This window comes from Pan paniscus, chromosome 9, assembly GCF_029289425.2.
Source record: "Pan paniscus chromosome 9, NHGRI_mPanPan1-v2.0_pri, whole genome shotgun sequence".
Classification (NCBI taxonomy): domain Eukaryota; kingdom Metazoa; phylum Chordata; class Mammalia; order Primates; family Hominidae; genus Pan; species Pan paniscus.
The window spans coordinates 112,605,267-112,623,142 of record NC_073258.2 but is presented as its reverse complement, the minus strand read 5'-3'; the positions used below and the strand labels follow the sequence as shown (position 1 = coordinate 112,623,142).

Below are 17,876 nucleotides of genomic sequence, written 5' to 3'. Positions count from 1 at the left end.
ATGTGAAGTAATGTATGTTCCTGTTAATAGTTAGGCTCCACATTTGGGATTATATTCTGTGAGAGACATGACTGTCTTATTTATTCTTGGAGAAAAGCACTTGGGAAGGCAAGAATGGAAGTACAGAGACAAATTAGGAGGTTATTGCAGTAATGCAAATGAGATAATGATGACCTGGACCAAGGTGGTAAAATGTTGGGTTGGATAATATTTGGAAGGACTTGCTGATGAATTAAACATTTGTGTGTGGGTGAGAGAGGTGTGGGGTTAGAGAAATAAAGGAATTAAGCAAGACTACTAGGTTTTTGACCTGAATACCTAGAAGATTGGAAGTGTCATTAACTTGGATGGAAACACTGCCATACGAGTAAGTTTGGGGAGAGAGATAAAGAATCAAGGAATCTCTTACAGACACATCTATTGCTGAGCTCTCCACATTGACTATTTTGCTAATTGATGGCAAGTAATGTGATTTATCCCTTTCTTCTATCCTCAGTAGTGCTTGGTACATGTATAAGGTAGCATTTGAAAGCTGGATCTTAAAACAAGGGCAGGAATGTGAAGGGAGAATTGTTAGGCAAGTAGGGTGTGCATTTCAGGCAGAGGACATCCATAAACAGAGATATAGATAAGGGAGCATTTGGGGGCACTTTCTAGGCTAGTTAGCTGGAATGTAAAGTGTGCATAGGAAAGTAGTGGGAGATAAGATTGGAACGGTAAGTTGGGGCTGGAGTTCATGAAGACCAAATGCTAGAATAAGGAGTTTGTACTTTATTTGGTAGGCAATAGGAAAAAATCCGGTGGTTTTTTATTAAGGAAGTGCCCCAGAGTAGTGCTTTGGAAAATTAACTGGATAATGTTGCACAGGATGAATTTGAGATGAGCGATCCCTGTGGAGATGCTATTGTGTTAGTCCTACGTAGACAGATAGGGAGGGACCTGCATTAGACTTAAATGAAAAGGAGGAGATGGGTATATGAGATACAGTTAGGCTGGGTGTAGTGGCTCACGCCTATAATCCCAGCATTCTGGGAGGCTGAGGCAAGTGGATCACTTGAGGCCAGGAGTTCCAGACCAGCCTGGCCAACATGATGAAACCTAATCTCTACTAAAAATACAAAAATTAGCCAGTGTGGTGGCCAATAGTCCCTGCTACTAGGGAGGCTGAGGCACGACAATCTCTTGAACCTAGGGGGCAGAGGTTGCAGTAAGCTGAGATTGTGCCACTGCACTCCAGCCTGGGTGAGCAAGGAAGACTCTTGTCTCAAAAAAAAAGAAAAAGAAAAGAAAAAAAGAGTTAAGCTGGATATTTGAACTTGGTAACTAATGACTGCATGTGAGAATTAAGCAATATGATCAATCTCCATTTTCAATACTTGGGAATTTTTAGTAGGAAATCACAACCTTCTGAGACCTTGTCAAGAGATTAGCATTCCCTCTATAAACTTGTCCCACTTACTGGCATGGAGCTCGACAGGGTAGGATATAGCTCTGTGATTAGAGGAGTGGATAGAGTGTCAGGATTAGATGAATGACCCCCAAGATATGGGGGTCACAGGTATGATATCATCAATGTGCCAGTATAAAAATGATTGTAGGAAATGAAGACCTTTCACCCGATCTGGTGGGAAGAGAGAGCATGGGCTTTCCGGTAAGATAGTCCTGGGCTGGAACATAGCTCCACCATTTACTAGCTCCAAGTTTATTTAGTTTCCTGATAAATAAAACAAGGTTGTTGTATTAAGTTTAAAAAGGATAAAATATGTAAAATGCCTACCACAATGCCGTAGTAGCGATGACAGTGATGGACATCTGGTTCAATTTGCCGCACAGAATTTCATCAGTCTACACTCTGCCATTACCGGTTTGTCTCTCTGAAGCAGTTTTTAGCTACAGGCTGCCTCTACCAAAATACAGAGAAGGCAAGGTGTTAAAAATGACATTTTAAGGACCTTTTAGTAGATAGCTGTGCTGTGATATTTAACTGAATACTTCACATCTCACTATGTAGATTTCTTTAATCACTTTCTATTTGTTTTTTCATTTAAATAGGGGAGCTGAGAGGTGGTTTTTTTTTTTTTTTTTTTTTTTTTGGAGAATGGAGAATGCTGAAAAGTGACGGAAAAGAGGGTTGGAAGGAGGTAGGAATGGCCAGAGTTAGAAGCAGGTGGATGGGACAGCCCTGATGAAGAAACTCCTCAGGTTCTATTTCTTCGCTACTCGGGGATCTGCCCCAATTGGCCCAGTAACGCCATAATTTAGTATTTTCTGCGCATGTCACGGTCTTTTGTCCCTCGGCGGACACCGTTTGCCAGCCAAAGCTATGTCTGCGCGCTCACCGACTTCATAGGGTGCCGAATTCTTTTTTCCCCAGGCTTGCCATGGCTAGTCGAGGGGCTCGGCAGCGCCTGAAGGGCAGCGGGGCCAGCAGTGGGGATACGGCCCCGGCTGCGGACAAGCTGCGGGAGCTGCTGGGCAGCCGAGAGGCGGGCGGCGCGGAGCACCGGACCGAGTACGTGTGCGGCGCGGCAGGGGCGTGGCCGGCCGGCGGGGCGGTTCGGGGCTGCCCCCGGGAGGGTCTTAGCTGTGGCGCGCGGGGCTCAGTCCGGCCTGGCCTCCCCGCCGGAGGCCCGAGCTCCCTCTTCAGCTAGGTCCTATTGGTCTTCCTGGGCGGGTCAGCATTCAGTCTTCGCCCACCTTAGATCCCTCCACTGCGCTGTAAAACTGCCTTGGAGTGCGGATCTGTGATGCTCCTGGGCCAGGCCTAGAGTGGGCACAGCCTCTGTGGGAGATGTAGACAGGATCAAAGAGTATACCTTTTACGGCTGTTCCTCACAGCTCCTTTTATTCTCCCTCAAGTCCTGACCCTTTACTGGGCCCATCCAACCCGCCATCACCTCTTCCCAAACCCTGGAGGCTGCAGGTTAGAACTGCATTAAGGGAGCTGTCAACATATGGAATTGGAGTAGGCTATGTACCTTGCACCTAGGCTTCTATCTGAACATAAGGGGGAATGAATAAAGCCATGAAAAGCAATGACCTTGTTAAGAAAAGAAAGAAAAGGAGAATGACAGCTTTGTGGCCTTCAAGTGAGTGATTAGTTGGCTTGGAATAAATGGAGTGTCATAAATGCATTGAGCTAAAGTGTATGAGTTAATTTATGCCTTAAAAGCAGGAAGTGGAAGGAGTGATTGAGTGATTAAAGTCAATTCTTCAGAAGGCCGAGGCAGGAGGATTACTTGAGCCTAGGAGTTTAAGTCCAGCCTGGGCAACATAGCAAGACCCTATCTCATAAAAATTTTTTCTTAAAAATCTGAATTTTTATTCATTTTACTGAGAAAAAACAACTAGCCATTCACCTTTTTAGGTGAATAACTTAAGTGCTTTGATGTCCCTTGCCCTTTTTGTCCTTTCTATCTAGATTTAGGTCTTCTGATTAGCAGGTCCTTCCTGACATGCTTTTTTTTTTTTTTTTTTTTTTTTTTGCTTTTGAACAGGTTATCTGGGAACAAAGCAGGACAAGTCTGGGCACCTGAAGGATCTACTGCTTTCAAGTGTCTGCTTTCAGCAAGGTTATGTGCTGCTCTCCTGAGCAACATCTCTGACTGTGATGAAACATTCAACTACTGGGAGCCAGTAGGTGATTTCTTTAGTTTTCTCTTTTTGTTCTTGATTTTGCAGCATAGGTGTTATTACCAATCGAGAGACAAATAATATACAAGTTTGACTCCTAGTAAAATAATTGTATTTTCTTAAAAAAAAAAAAAAACAGGCCTATAATCCCAGCACTTTGGGAGGCTGAGGCGGGTGAATTACCTGAGGTCAGAAATTCGAGACCAGCCTGACCAACATGGTGAAACCCCGACTCTACTAAAAATACAAAAATTAGCCGGGCATGGTGGTGGGCGCCTGTAGTCCCAGCTACTCGGGAGGCTGAGGCAGGAGAAATGCTTGATCATGGGAGGCAGAGTTTACGGTGAGCCGAGATCACACCATTGCACTCCAGCCTGGGCAACAGAGCGAGACTCTGTCTCAAAAAACAAACAAACAAAAAACAGAGATGGGGGCTCATTATGTCCCCGAGGCTGGTATTTAACTCCTAGGCTCAAGCGATCCTCTCACCTCGCCTTCCAAAGTGTTGAGATTACAGGCGTGAGCCACTGGGCCTGGCCAGTAACATGTTTTCACTTTTGTATTCTAAGCGGATGATTTACCTGCTATTGAAGGCTGTAGGGAATTTAGCTGGTTTACACAAAGGTGCAATTTGTAATTTTCTTTTTTTTTTTTAAATGAAAATAATACCTGGAGATAGTTTTTAAAGTTAACAACTACTAAAATACCTAAAGGAAAAACAGTAGCTTTCTATTCCACTTCTCGTGTCCAAATCCTACTTTCCAGAAGCAACCACTTTTTTTCACTTTTTAAGTTATTTCTTCTGACGGTTACCAAAATAGTGTTACTAAATAGTATACTTTTATTGCTATTTATTGATTTACACATTACCTGTTGACTTTTATTATAGAAAATTCAAAGGTAAAATTTTCTAATCACATTTTGAATTAAAAAAATGAAGGAAGACTGTTAAGTGTAGGTTGTTTAAGGAAAATATAAAATTTAGAGGTTTTCTGTTTTGGCTAACGAGTATTGAGAAAAAATAAGTAGAAGGTAAAATTTAAGCTTTCAGTGTTGACCAAACAGCAATCTTGTAAAATTTATAATGTCTTAATATTTTAAATATTGTATCATTTTGATTCCTTTTTTATCCATCAATTGCAGATCGCCCAGGCTGGAGTGCAGTGGCATGATCTAGGTTCACTGCAACCTCTAATTCCCAGGCTCAAGTGATTCTCCTGGCTTAGCCTCCCAAGTAGCTGGGACTGCAGGCATGCACCACCATACCATGCTACTTTTTTTTTTTTTTTTTTTTTGGTAGAGATGGGGTTTTGCTATGTTGCCCAGGCTTGTCTTTAGCTACTGGGCTCAAGCAGCCTGCTTGCCTTGCCCTCCCAAAGTGCTGGGATTATAGGTGTGAGGCATCGTGCCTGGCCTGCCTTTGTTTTTAATATTTCTGCTCAGAAACTTCACTTGCATCTGCTTAACAGAGATTTTTGGCCAGTATAACCCTGAATCTATCTGTTTTGTATTTTTAGACACACTACCTCATCTATGGGGAAGGGTTTCAGACTTGGGAATATTCCCCAGCATATGCCATTCGCTCCTATGCTTACCTGTTGCTTCATGCCTGGCCAGCTGCATTTCATGCAAGAATTCTACAAACTAATAAGGTAAGGGCAGACCAACCTGGAAGCAATCACAATTGATCAAGAGGTGAGTCTCTGGTATAGTTTTGAGAAAAGGACAAATGAATTGGAAGTTAAAAGGGAACTTTTTTTGAAGAAGAATCATTTATCCAATTCACCATTCAACAAGCATTAATGGAACAACTTTTATTTAGTAGACACTGTATTAAGCGCTGTGGCTATAACAGTAACCAAGCCCCTGACTTAATGAAACTTGTGGTTTAGTGGAGAAGATGAACATTGAACAAATCATTCTAAATATGGTGGGTCTTATGGAGGAAAAGTACAATGCACGGTGGAATAGCATATTAGGAGGGTCTAATTTAAGTAGAGTGCTGAGAAATAATTAGATGTTAACTGGGACCTAACCTGATTAGTTTTCAGAAATTTGACTATGATGCGTCTTGGTGTGGATTTCTTTGGGTTTGTCCTGTTTGGAGTTTATTCAGCCTCTTGAATCTTTGGGCTTATTCCTTTTGCCAAATTTGGAAAGGTTTTAGTTTTTATTTTTTTGAATACTTTTTCAGCCCTGTCCGGTTTCCTCTTCTTCTGTAACTTTGATGATGTGAATGTCAGATCTTTTGTTATTAGTCCCCCAGGTCTTTGAGACTCTGTTTTCAATTTATTTTCTCTCAATTGTCAGTGGAGGCCTGGTAGGGAACCTCGAGTTCTACCTCCACTTGGCGGTAACAAGGTAGAGACTTCCCACTAACGCTCTTTCCCTGCTGGGTTAGTGGGAAGTAGTATCAAAAGAAGCCAGCTAAAACAGAAAGCTTAAATAAGATCGTAGGAGCACAACAGTGCAAAGAAAGCATGCTGAGCCCATGAATAATCCAGAATCTCATAATGCAATACCTAAAATGTCCAGCTTTCAACTGAAAATGACCTGTCATGCCAAGAACCAGGAAGATCTCAAACTGAATGAACTGTTGTTCACATTGAGTAATTTCTGTTCTTCTGTCTTCCACTTCACTGATTCTTTCCTATGTCCCCTCTTCCAATGCTGACCCCGTCCATTGCATTTTTAGTTTGTTCTATGTACTTTTTCAGTTTTAAAATTTCCATTCAGTTTTTCTTTATATCTTCTAATTTTTTTTACTGAGACCTTCTCCTTTTTCATTTGCTTCAAGCATATTCTTAGTTATTCACTGAAATATTTTTACAAAGCCCGCTTTAAATTTTGTCAGATAATTCTGACACCTCTGTCATCTTGGTGTTGGAATCTATCAATGGACTGTTTTCATTCAGTTTGAGATTTCTACAAGACCTGGTAGGATCTATTAAGGTATTAGACTGTTGTTCTTTTCCCCCCAAGTCTGTTATGTAAAGACACTGCAAGGTTTTCAGACAAAAGAGAGGTATGATTGCATTTACATTTTAGAATGATCAGAAAGGTAGCACCTGCAGAAAGTGACAAAATACTGTCCCTCCCTTCCCTATCCGGTATCTCATTTCCATTTTTTTGTTTGTTTGTTTGGTTTGTTTTTGAGACGAAGTCTCACTCTGTCGCCCAGGCTGGAGTGCAGTGATGCGATCTCAGCTCACAGCAACCTCCATTTCCCGGATTCAAGTGATTCTCCTGCCTCAGCCTCCTGAGTGGCTGGGATTACAAGCTTGAGCCCCCACGTGTGGCTAATTTTTTTGTATTTTTAGTAGAGACAGGGTTTCACCATGTTGGCCAGTCTGGTCTCAAACTCCTGACCTCAAGTGATCCACCTGCCTTGGCCTCCAAAGTGCTGGGATTACGGGCGTGAGCCACTGCACCTGGCCTCATTTCTGGTTTTTTTTTTTGAACTTGTCAAAGGAAAGATAATAAAGGGTGAAGGGCTCAGCAGAAAACTAACAATGTGCTGTGCAGAGGGTTTTTATTTCCATTTGGCTATCTACTATCACTTCAAATTTTACATGTTCAACACAGAATTCTTCCTTTTCTCTAATCCTGTTACATCACTGATGTGCACAGCAAGTGAAATGGAAAGCAAGATTTCTCTTCTTCTCTTGTTCTTACTTCTGATCTCCTTTTTCCTAGCCATTCAGCAAAGGGGAATTGTAGCTTAGAGAGTCTTAGCCCCAGCATCATAACGTTGAGTAGAGAAGGATGGTTGTTTCTGAGAGACAGGGTGGTAACAATTGGCACATCTAGTGATAGCTACCTTCTCAATCTCTTGCTACCCCAAATGAAAGCACCTTTGTATTATCTCTTCATGGACCTGTTTGTGAATTTCTCTGAAGTGTACACTCAGGAGTGAGATCCCACAAGTAGGCCCATTTTTTTTGTTTGTTTTTGAGATGGAGTCTCACTCTGTCACCAGGCTGGAGTGCAGTGGCACGATCTCGGCTCTCTGCAACCTCCAACTCCCAGGTTCAAGTAATTCTCTTGCCTCAGCCTCCCGAGTAGCTGGGGTTACAGATGCCTGCCACCATGCCTGGCTAATTTTTTTGTATTTTTAGTAGAGATGGGGTTTCACCATGTTGGCCAGGCTGGTCTCGAACTCCTGACCTCGGGTGATCCGCCCACCTCGGCCTCCCAAAGTGTTGGAATTACAAGTGTGAGCCACCGTGCCCGGCCAGTTATGCTATATATTAAGTAGTGTTTATGTTCTGAGAAATTCGGTGCTCTTAACCATATGGTATTCTGTAGTATAAAGCTATTTAATATAACCCCAATTTTATTATTTTTATTTTTTAAATTGATGTCAATTATAAAATTAATAAAGCCACATAACAGAACTTTGGAAGATAGGAGGAAAAATACTCATCTAAATCTACCAGGTTGCTATAGCTACTTTTACCATTTTATTACATTTCTTTCCAGTCTTTCCACATGCATATAGTGTCCATAGCTGTAACTGATGTATAAATAATATTGTACATTTTCTCTTAATATTTTGTCATAATCACTACCTGATATATTATGGTTGTTGAAGAATTGCTTGTTGAATGAGCATTATATTGCAAGAATGTTTTCACTATCTTTGTAACCATAAATTTTAATAGCTGTATAATTGTCCATGAGCTAGATGTAGCCTAGTTTATTTAATCATTTCCCTATAATTGGATATTTTGTAGTTTTTGAAACAGTTTTTACTAAAACTGCAATTAACATTTTCATGAATGGAGCTCTACCTCCCAGCCCCCACCAGCTGGAGTGATAGAAGTAGGTATACTGATATTGAGTCAAGGGATATGAAAATTCTTGATCCATGTTGCTTTTCAAAAGAATTATACCAATTTACAGTGTTATTGACAATAAATGAGAGTGGTTCATGTTTATGAGTTTTTCTAGCTCATATCTGTGACTTCTGTTTTCTTTTTCTGGGTTTCTTTTAGATTCTTGTGTTTTACTTTTTGCGATGTCTTCTGGCTTTTGTGAGCTGTATTTGTGAACTTTACTTTTACAAGTGAGTATAAAAACTTTGCTTCTAAAAGTGCTGTGAGGAAACCCATTATTGCATAGATTATCTCTTGTGATAGTCTAGGCAGTGATTAGAAATAGAAAACACTTGACCGGGTGCGGTGGCTCACACCTGTAATCCCAGCACTTTGGGAGGCCAAGGCGGGCAGATCACCTGAGGTAGAGAGTTTGAGACCAGCCTGACCAACATGGAGAAACCCCATCTCTACTAAAAATACAAAATTAGCCGGTTGTGGTGGTGCATGCCTGTAATCCCAGCTACTCAGGAGGCTGAGGCAGGAGAGTCACTTGAACTTGGGAGGTGGAGGTTGTGGTGAGCTGAGATTGTGCCATTGCACTCCAGCCTGGGCGATAAGAGCAAAACTCCATCTCAAAGAAAAAAAAGAGAAAGAAGTAGAAAACACTTTCCTTCTAGCTCCTGATATATATATCATATACATATTTTTTTTTCTGGGAAAGAAAACTTTTTTTTCATACTGAGTTTTATTGTATGCTGCTGCCAGTGTGGCTAAAACAGTTACCCTTGTGAAATAGAAATTCATGAAATTCAGAGAGGTAGATGTTAAAGACTGATGAAAGTAGAAGTTCGTATATTACAGCACATGTGCTACAGGGATAAGCTTTTGTACAGGCTTCAAATTTAGCTCTCTTTTGAATATCCACTGGATCATAAGAAGTGGTTTGGGAAACTTTTGAAATTCATTTTACTACAAAAAAGAACAGATTTTCTGGGGTCTGAAGGGATTTGTACTTGAAGATACTCCAGTCAGCAGAGGGTCATGTTGAACATTCTGCAGACAGAATTGTTTGAAGTCTGCAGCTGCCTGGGAAACTTTTATGCAGTTGAGCCTGGCCTCTAGCCGGGGCTGTTGAATCACTTTCTTCATAGCGGCAACGCTGGAGGAGCCAGACATGGTGCACGTGAGGGCCGGGCCAATTCGTGGGTTGGTGGGTCGTGGGTCAGCGGGGCCTGACTGAAAACTTCTTGCTTTTATTTATTGTTCTCTTCTTTTTCTTTTTTTAATTTTTATTTTTCAATAGTTTTTGGGGTACAGGTGGGTTTTGGTTACATGGATAAGTTCTTTAGTGGTGATTTCTGAGATTTTGATGCACCCATCACCTATAGCTCCTGATATTAAATCTGAAGTGTGACTTCTCGTTTGAAACCAACAGTTGAAGGGAACACTGTACTTCTAATTATCGTTTTCTTTCCTGAGGTCATAAATACCATATCCTTATATCATTCATTTTAATTCTGTTAAAAACTATCTAACTGGTCTTTACTTGATAGGATTTAGTAGAACCCTATTTTCAGTCCTAAGATACAGGATCATGATTTCCCTCTGCCCTACAGCTTAGTTGATAAACTACTCCCGGTGTGGGATATCACTGCTCTTATTTGCACCCAATATATTGTCTTTCACAAAGTACCTATTAGTTGATTGAATATTAGTTGGGACTATTGAGCATTTAAGTGTCCCAATAATAAATATAGCCACCTTTTTTACATGATAACTAACAAACGTCTTGTTTTAATAATGCTTTAGTAATATGTTTAAAGGTATTTGGACTTAGTGATCATTATTTAAAATCTTCCCACAGCTAAAAATGTCAGATTTTAAAAAATGTTTGGCCTTGACTGTGAGTGGAGTGGAGGGAAAAAAAGTAAAGCTGGTGCTGCCTTTGAGGATTGTAACCGTAAATTGGTCTTTATATGGGTTTGGGCCTGAATTCAAATCACCTACATGGTCCTTCAAGCCCTAAGCTGAGAATTTACTTTATTATATTTTATTTATTTTATTTTATTTTTGAGACTGTCACCCAGGCTGGAGTGCAGTGGCATGATTTCGGCTTACTGCAACCTCAGCCTCCCAGGTTCAAGCAATTCTCCCGTCTCTGTCTCCTGAGTATCTGGGATTACAGGTGCAAACCACCATGCCTGGCTAATTTTTTGTACCTTAAGTAGAGATGGGTTTTCACCGTGTCTTGATCTCCTGACTTCGTGATCTGCCCGCCTCGGCCTCCCAAAGTGCTGGGATTACAGGTGTGAGCCACCAGGCCCAGCCGAGAATTTATTTTAAATTGTTCTGGGTTGGTAGTGCCCGTGGCATCTGGTAAAAAATTTCTCTAGAGAAATGGACCCTTAACCCAAGTGTCTGAAAATTACCAGAGATAAAGTTCTAGTGAACAAGAAATTATAATAAAAATAAATCAGAGCACAGAGGGAGCAAAACATTATGGGTGAGAATCAGCAGAAATAACAGTCAACAGAACGTTCACCTGAAAAACTTCATTTATTGGGAAATAGGAATATAATGTAAGTATATTTAACATTTTCAAACAAGTAAAAGAACCAAAAACATGAGCAAGAAACAAGAGATGACCAAATAAATTTTAAAAATTCAGAACTTATAAGAATCATATAATATGTAATATTATATAATATGAATAATATGTATATAATATTTATATTTAAGACTCAGTAGATAAACAGCAGATTAGACATTCTGATGAGTAAACTAGTAAATTGGAAGATTGATTTAAATAAATTACTCAAAATGCAGTACAGACAGACCAAAAAAAAAAAGGTAATATAGAAGAGGTTAAGAAATGTGTAAGCCACGGCTGGGCGCGGTGGCTTATGCCTGTAATCCCAGCACTTAGGGAGGCCGAGGCAGGTGGATCACTTGAGGTCAGGAGTTCGAGACCAGCCTGGCCAACATGGTGAAACCTCATCTCTACTAAAAATACAAAAATTAGCCAGGTGTGGTGGCACATGCCTATAGCCCCAGCTACTTGGGTGGTAGAGGCACGAGAATCACTTGAACTCAAGAGACGGAAATTGCAGTGAGCCAAGATCACCCCATTGCACTCCAGCCTGGGCAAGCGAGACTCTCTCTAAAAAAAAAAAAAAAGAAAAAAAAGAAATGTGTAAGCCAGAGTTGAAAGAACTGATATACATCTAATCAGATTGTAGAAGGAGATGATAGAATGGGGAGAGGCAATATTCGGGGTATTAATAGCTGAGAATTTTCTAGAAATGATGGGACAAAAGATGCTAATCCATGGATTTAGTAAACCTAACATATCCCAAGCTAGATACATAAAAAATTAGTGTAGTGAAACTGTGTAAGACAATAGAGACAAAGAGAAAGATTTTAAAAGTTGTCAGAGAACTAATAGAATACCTACAAAGGAGTGTTAGGCAATTACACTGACAGAAGACTTTTTAACAACCAGAAGACCAAAAAAGAATATCTTCAAAGTCCTGAGAGAAAATAACTTTCATCCTAAAATTGTATATTAGGTTAAGCCATCTTTTAAGACCAAGAGCTAAATACAGACTTTTCAGTTTAAAAAAAAGAGAGAAAGGAAAAAAAAAAAGGAAGAAGCCTGTAATCCCAATGCTTTGGGAGACTGAGGCAGGAGGATCATTGAGGATTGCTTGAGCTCAGGAATTTGAGATCAGCCTGGGCAACATAGCAAGACCTCATCTCTACAAAAAATTAGCTGGATGTGATGGCACATGCCTGTAGTCACAGTTACTCCTAGCCATTCAGGAGGCTGAGGCAGGAGGTTCCGTTGAACGTTGGAGTTCAAGGATACAGTGAGCTATGACCATGCCACTGCACTGCAGCCTGAGCGACAGAGAGTATGCCTCTATCTCGGAGTGGGAGGAGGAGGGGAAGAAAGGAAAAAAAAGGAAACCAACCAACCAAAAAAACGGAATTTATCATTAACAGGTTCTTATTGAAATAACTTCTAAAAGAGATACTTAGGAAAAAGCAAAGTTATTTCAGAAAGAAGCTCTGAAATGCAGTAAGGAATCTGAGCTAGGAAATGATGAACACGTGGGTGTGTCCGAACAAACATTGACTGAGTGAAGCAGTAATAATGCCTAAATACATTTAATCTGTGGGGTTCACACCTACAAGAAAGAATTAGAAGAAGATATGTAATTGCTTAAGTTTGAGAAACACTGATTTAACCACTTATTCACATTTTCATCTATCTCCTAGCCTTTTTTTCTGACAACTACCATTTATTGAGCAACTATGTGCCAGGCACTCTCCTAAGCACTTTTCCTTGCATTGTCCTCACAGAAACCTTACAAAATTTGTATTATTATCATTATTTTATGCTTGAGGAATCAGACAGAGACATTATTCAACCAGAGTAGGGTTCCACTGCTAGTAAGTGGCAGAGCCAGAATTTGAATGTGTGCCCACCTGTATCTGAGGTCTATTATTTTTCACCACATCATTCTATTTTCCACTTGATAGATATAATCTTAGCATGTAAAGAATACATTTTCTTTTAGGTAGGGAGCTTCTCTTCTGTGTCAGAAATAAGCATGTTTGGGTTTCTTATGCACAGTGAATTGCTAACAAACCTGACAAGGTAGTTTTGTGTTTGACTTTAGATCTTCAGTGTTATCTGTGGTACGTGTTCTTCTCCTTTGATTTGAAATGTCTATTCCTAATATTCTCAATGCTGATAGTCTTTGCCTTTTTCCTAGGGCTGTGTGCAAGAAGTTTGGGTTGCACGTGAGTCGAATGATGCTAGCCTTCTTGGTTCTCAGCACTGGCATGTTTTGCTCATCATCAGGTAAGTAAAAGGGCAGATGAGGGAATTGCAGGTCATCACCAGGTAAGTAAAAGGGCAGATGAGGGAATTGCAGGTTCACCAATAGTTCACAAATAGTTGCATTTAAAGGAAGCATGTGTCCAAATGTAGGTTATATTTGTAGAACATGTCAATAATTTGCAGAGCACTGTTATCTACATTATCTTGATTGACCTTTGTAACAATCCTACCATGTAAGTAAGAAAAACATTTTCTCACTTTTGCAGGTAAGGACATTGAAACGTAGATGAAATGATTTACTAAAAGTCAAAATTCATAAATGGTAGAGCTGGTAGTCTCACCAGGATGTTTTCTATTCCATTCTTGCATCAACCACCCACCTCCTTTCTTGGCCATTAGTGGAAAGAAAGTAATTCTTTTATTTTGTTTAAGGAAGTTATTTGTACATAAAGACCTTGTTGTTGATGATTCTGTTTTCTACTGATGATACATTATTTGATATGTATTCTATGTGCATCTTCTGCTGGGCTTTCTTTTAATAATAAGCTTCTGGAAATTTAGAATAAAAACCTCACTGTAGAGCATTGGCTTTCAGACTGTGCTGCCATTGAACATTTGTGTTGTATAAGCTGAATCAAGGTGGTCCACTGCCAAATGGTAGTCTATTCCCAGTTCTCCAGAAAAATTAAGTTACTAGATATAATTGTCTCAATTTTAGTTTCTGCTTGTGTATACCAGGATCTAGTATATACACTGAGTATACACAAAAACATAGTATCTGGCACAAAATTATATGCTTACTTTTCCCTTATTGAATATATCAAAATGGATGTTGTTCTGCAGAGATGTCAGGGCTGTACTCCAGAGTGACTTTGAGAGCCTGTCCTAAATGCATCTGTGCTCTACCCTCAGATTCCTCTGCCCCCTTTGTCCTCTACACTGCAGCTGGAACTGACAGCTTTGGATGGCATCATTATTATTTGACATTTATTGGTAAAGGGTGTACCTCACATGTTTTTTAAGTTGCTTTCCTACTACTTTTTTTTTGTTCTTTTCTTTTTTTTTTTTGAGACAGAGTCTCGCTCTGTTTGCCCAGGCTGGAGTGCAGTGATGCCATCTCGGCTCATTGCAACCCCCTCCTCCCAAGGTTCAAGCGATTCTCTTGCCTCAGGCTCCTGAGTAGCTGGGATTACAGGCGTGCACCACCATGCCCAGCTAATTTTTTTATTTTTAATACAGATGGGGTTTCACCATGTTGGTCAGGCTGTTCTCAAACTCCTGACCACATGATCCACCTGCCTCAGCCTCCCAAAGTGCTGGGATTACAGGTGTGAGCCACCGCACATGGCCTCTTTTCAAGTGCAAGGTCTTGCTCTTCACCTAGGTGGGTTAGAGTGCAGTGGCACAATCGTAGCTCACTGTAGCCTTGAATTCCTGGGCTCTAGCAGTCTTTCCACTACAGCCTCCCAAGTAGCTAGGACTATAGGCATGCATCACCATGCCTGGCTAGTTTTAAGGTTTTTTGTAGAGATGGAGTTTCACTGTGTTGCCCAGGCTGGTCTCAAACTCTTAGCCTCAAGCAGCCCCCCACACCTTGGCCTCCCAGAGTACTGAGATTAAAGACATGAGCCACTGTGCCTGGCCTGCTACTCCTACAATTGATCTTTATATGTAGAAAATTCCTGAGAATATCTTTAGTTTTGTAATCTCATTTGAGACACAGATAAGTTGAAGGCATCTTTTCATACAGAGCCTCTGAACCCTTTGCTGAGTTTAAAAAAACCTCACTGCCTATTAATTGTGGTTGTTTTGTAGTTGATACTGATTTTTCTTCCCTACTGATTCAGACTTTCTGCAGCAGAAGAGGCAGATCTGCATTTTTGTTCAGAGTTACTAGAAACACTTTAATCAATTGTTTCTGTTCCAGAGACCCTGTACTCTGTCCTCTGCTGTATAAAACAAGGTTGAGGTAGATGAAACTAATTAGGGGGCTATTTAAAGGCCAGATTATCTGTGTCAGCAGGTGGAGAGTGCAAAGCATTGCTGCTGTACAATATCTGGCCCTTGAGGAGGCTTTCTAGAATTTCCGGGGCTAGAGGTTAGGACCAGGACAGTCTCAGAGGACCAATGGAAGATAAGCTTCTTCAGAAGTAAATGTCAGCAATGGCTCTAAGTCTTTTAAAGCATATTCCCTTCCTGGAAATATAATCATGGGGTGTTCCTGGGGAGCGTGGAATTCTATGAGTTTTTGATTTGAGGTGTAGGCTGGGAGAGGAATTACATGGTTAGAATTGTATAATTGGGTTGGTACCTAAAAAAACAGGAAGGAGAGGCCAGGTGCGGTGGTTCACGCCTGTAATCCCAGTACTTTGGGAGGCCGAGACAGGCAGATCACGAGGTCAGGAGCTCGAGACCAGCCTGGCCAACATGGTGAAACCCCGTCTCTACTAAAAATACAAAAATTAGCTGGGTGTGGTGGCACGTGCCTGTAATCCCAGCTACTCGGTAGGCTCAGTCAGGAGAATCGCTTGAACCAGGGAATCAGAGGTTGCAGTGAGCTGAGATCCCACCACTGCACTCCAGCCTGGTGATAGAGCAAGACTCCGTCTAAAAAAAAAAAAAAACCAGGAGTGAGAAAAATAAGAGTCATTGAACTTCATTTTTTTTAAAAAAGAATATCACTTTGCTGTCCTTTCTAATATAGCATTTCCCCAATTATGTACTTGTTTATTGACATTTTATAATGTAGGTAAATTTTTAATCAGTTTTTAATTGATACCTAATTAACCTCGAGCTCTTGTCCTCCTGCCTTTTTTCACTTCTTTACTCTTGCAGCATTCCTTCCTAGTAGCTTCTGTATGTACACTACGTTGATAGCCATGACTGGATGGTATATGGACAAGACTTCCATTGCTGTGCTGGGAGTAGCAGCTGGGGCTATCTTAGGCTGGCCATTCAGTGCAGCTCTTGGGTAAGAAACTAACAGTTCTTCTCCCATATATCTCTGGGCATATAGTAAATCTTAATGTTGGATTAGCTCCATATTGTCTGCATAGAATCTGAAGTTAATCAATTGGGCTTTCAAAGATTCTGGGAAATGGAAGAATATTTCTCTTAGCACTTACTATTATGATTAATTCTAATAAGAATAATGACCATTGAGCGTCTGCTATGTGTTAGGCACAGTGAAACCCTTTGTAAACCTTATCTTGAAACCTTACAACAACTCTGCAGGAGAAATACAATTATTAGTACTTTATAAATGAGAAAGTAGACTCTGAGAGTTTGAATAATTTACCTTTAAGATTATGTTTGCTTTTGAATCCAGGCCTTTTTGGCTCTATAGCTGATGTTTTCTCCGCGCGGCACCACCCTGTTCTGTGAATTTTTTCACTCACTCGGATTTGAAATCTGAGTTTCCTCCCGTCTTCCTTCTTTCTTTATTTTTATTTATTTATTTATTTTGAGATGGAGTTTCACTCTTGTTGCCCAGGCTGGAGTGCAATGGCACGATGTTGGCTTATCACAACCTCCGCCTCCTGGGTTCAAGTGATTCTCCTGCCTCAGCCCCCCAAGTAGCTGGGGCTACAGGCGTGCGCCACCATGCCTGGCTAATTTTGTATTTTTTAGTAGAGACGGGGTTTCTCCATGTTGGTCAGGCTGGTCTTGAACTGTCGACCTCAGGTGATCCGCTCACCTTGGCCTCACAAAGTGCTGGGATTACAGGCATGAGCCACTGTGCCTGGCCCAGTCTTCCTTCTTTCTTGCCCCCAGCATCTTTTTTTCCACCAAGCTCCTTGTATACTCTTTGTTCCCACTACTTCTGTTCTAGTGTGTGGTACCTTAATTTCTTACCTGTACCACAGGTAATTTAGGAAAATATTTTAATCTGATGCTAAGGTTATTTTAGAAGGATTATATCTTTATTGTAAAAAAAAAAAAGTAAGTACCAGATTGTATAAGGTAAAAACAATTCCTAATTTTCTTCTCCGCTAGCTCAATCCTCAAAGATAGTCATTGCTAATAGTTTGGTATATGTCTTTCCATAAAAATTATGCTGTGTATATAAATATTTGTACACATACCTGTCTACATTCTTAAAACAAATGGAATTATTCTGTATATATATAGGTATTCTACATATTAAATTTATATAATTGTTTATATTGGTTGCATAACATTCCATGATTTACTTATTGCCTTATTGGTAGACATTTGGTTTTCATTTTTTTACTGTTATACCCAATGCTTCAGTGAACAATTTTTTTTTTCTTTTTTTTTTTTTTTTTGAGATGGAGTCTTGCTCTGTCACCCAGGCTGGAGTGCAGTGGCATGATCTTCGCTCACTGCAACCTCTGTCTCCCGCGTTCAAGCAATTCTCCTGCCTCAGCCTCCCAAGTAGCTGGGTTTACAGGCGCATGCCACCACACCCAGCTAATTTTTGTATTTTTAATAGAGACGAGGTTTTACCATATTGGCCAGGCTGGTGTCGAACTCCTGACCTCGTGATCCGCCTGTCTCGGCCTCCCAAAGTGTTGGGTTTACAGGTGTGAGCCATCGTGTCCGGCCCACTG

At 40.6% G+C, this 17,876-nt stretch overlaps 2 protein-coding genes across 10 annotated transcripts in view; one reads left to right on the top strand and one right to left on the bottom strand.

The window, feature by feature from the left end:
* The first annotated feature begins 1,931 nt into the window (after nucleotides 1-1,931).
* Nucleotides 1,932-17,876, top strand: part of ALG9 (ALG9 alpha-1,2-mannosyltransferase) — a 99,974-nt gene continuing 84,029 nt past the window's right edge. For 2 of the 9 annotated variants that reach the window (XR_010113492.1, XM_008971300.5), the window contains exons 1-6: nucleotides 1,935-2,512; nucleotides 3,498-3,636; nucleotides 5,151-5,285; nucleotides 8,631-8,701; nucleotides 13,235-13,323; nucleotides 16,138-16,273. Coding sequence is in view for 7 of the 9 variants with exons in the window: in XM_008971300.5 (XP_008969548.1) it covers nucleotides 2,382-2,512; nucleotides 3,498-3,636; nucleotides 5,151-5,285; nucleotides 8,631-8,701; nucleotides 13,235-13,323; nucleotides 16,138-16,273 (701 nt within the window). In the remaining 2 variants the exon portion in view is untranslated. The other 7 variants (XR_010113493.1, XM_008971306.6, XM_055094828.2 and 4 more) reach the window with 6 other exon arrangements.
* LOC117975026 (guanine nucleotide-binding protein G(I)/G(S)/G(O) subunit gamma-5-like) lies at nucleotides 9,300-9,780 on the bottom strand. Its single transcript, XM_055094833.2, has one exon. It carries the CDS (start codon nucleotides 9,627-9,629, stop codon nucleotides 9,423-9,425), a length of 207 nt encoding a protein of 68 aa, XP_054950808.1. The 5' UTR covers nucleotides 9,630-9,780; the 3' UTR covers nucleotides 9,300-9,422.

Coding starts and splice junctions, on each gene's coding strand:
- LOC117975026 (XM_055094833.2), bottom strand. CDS start 9,629: ATGTCTGGCTCCTCCAGCGTTGCCGCTATGAAGAAAGTGATTCAACAG.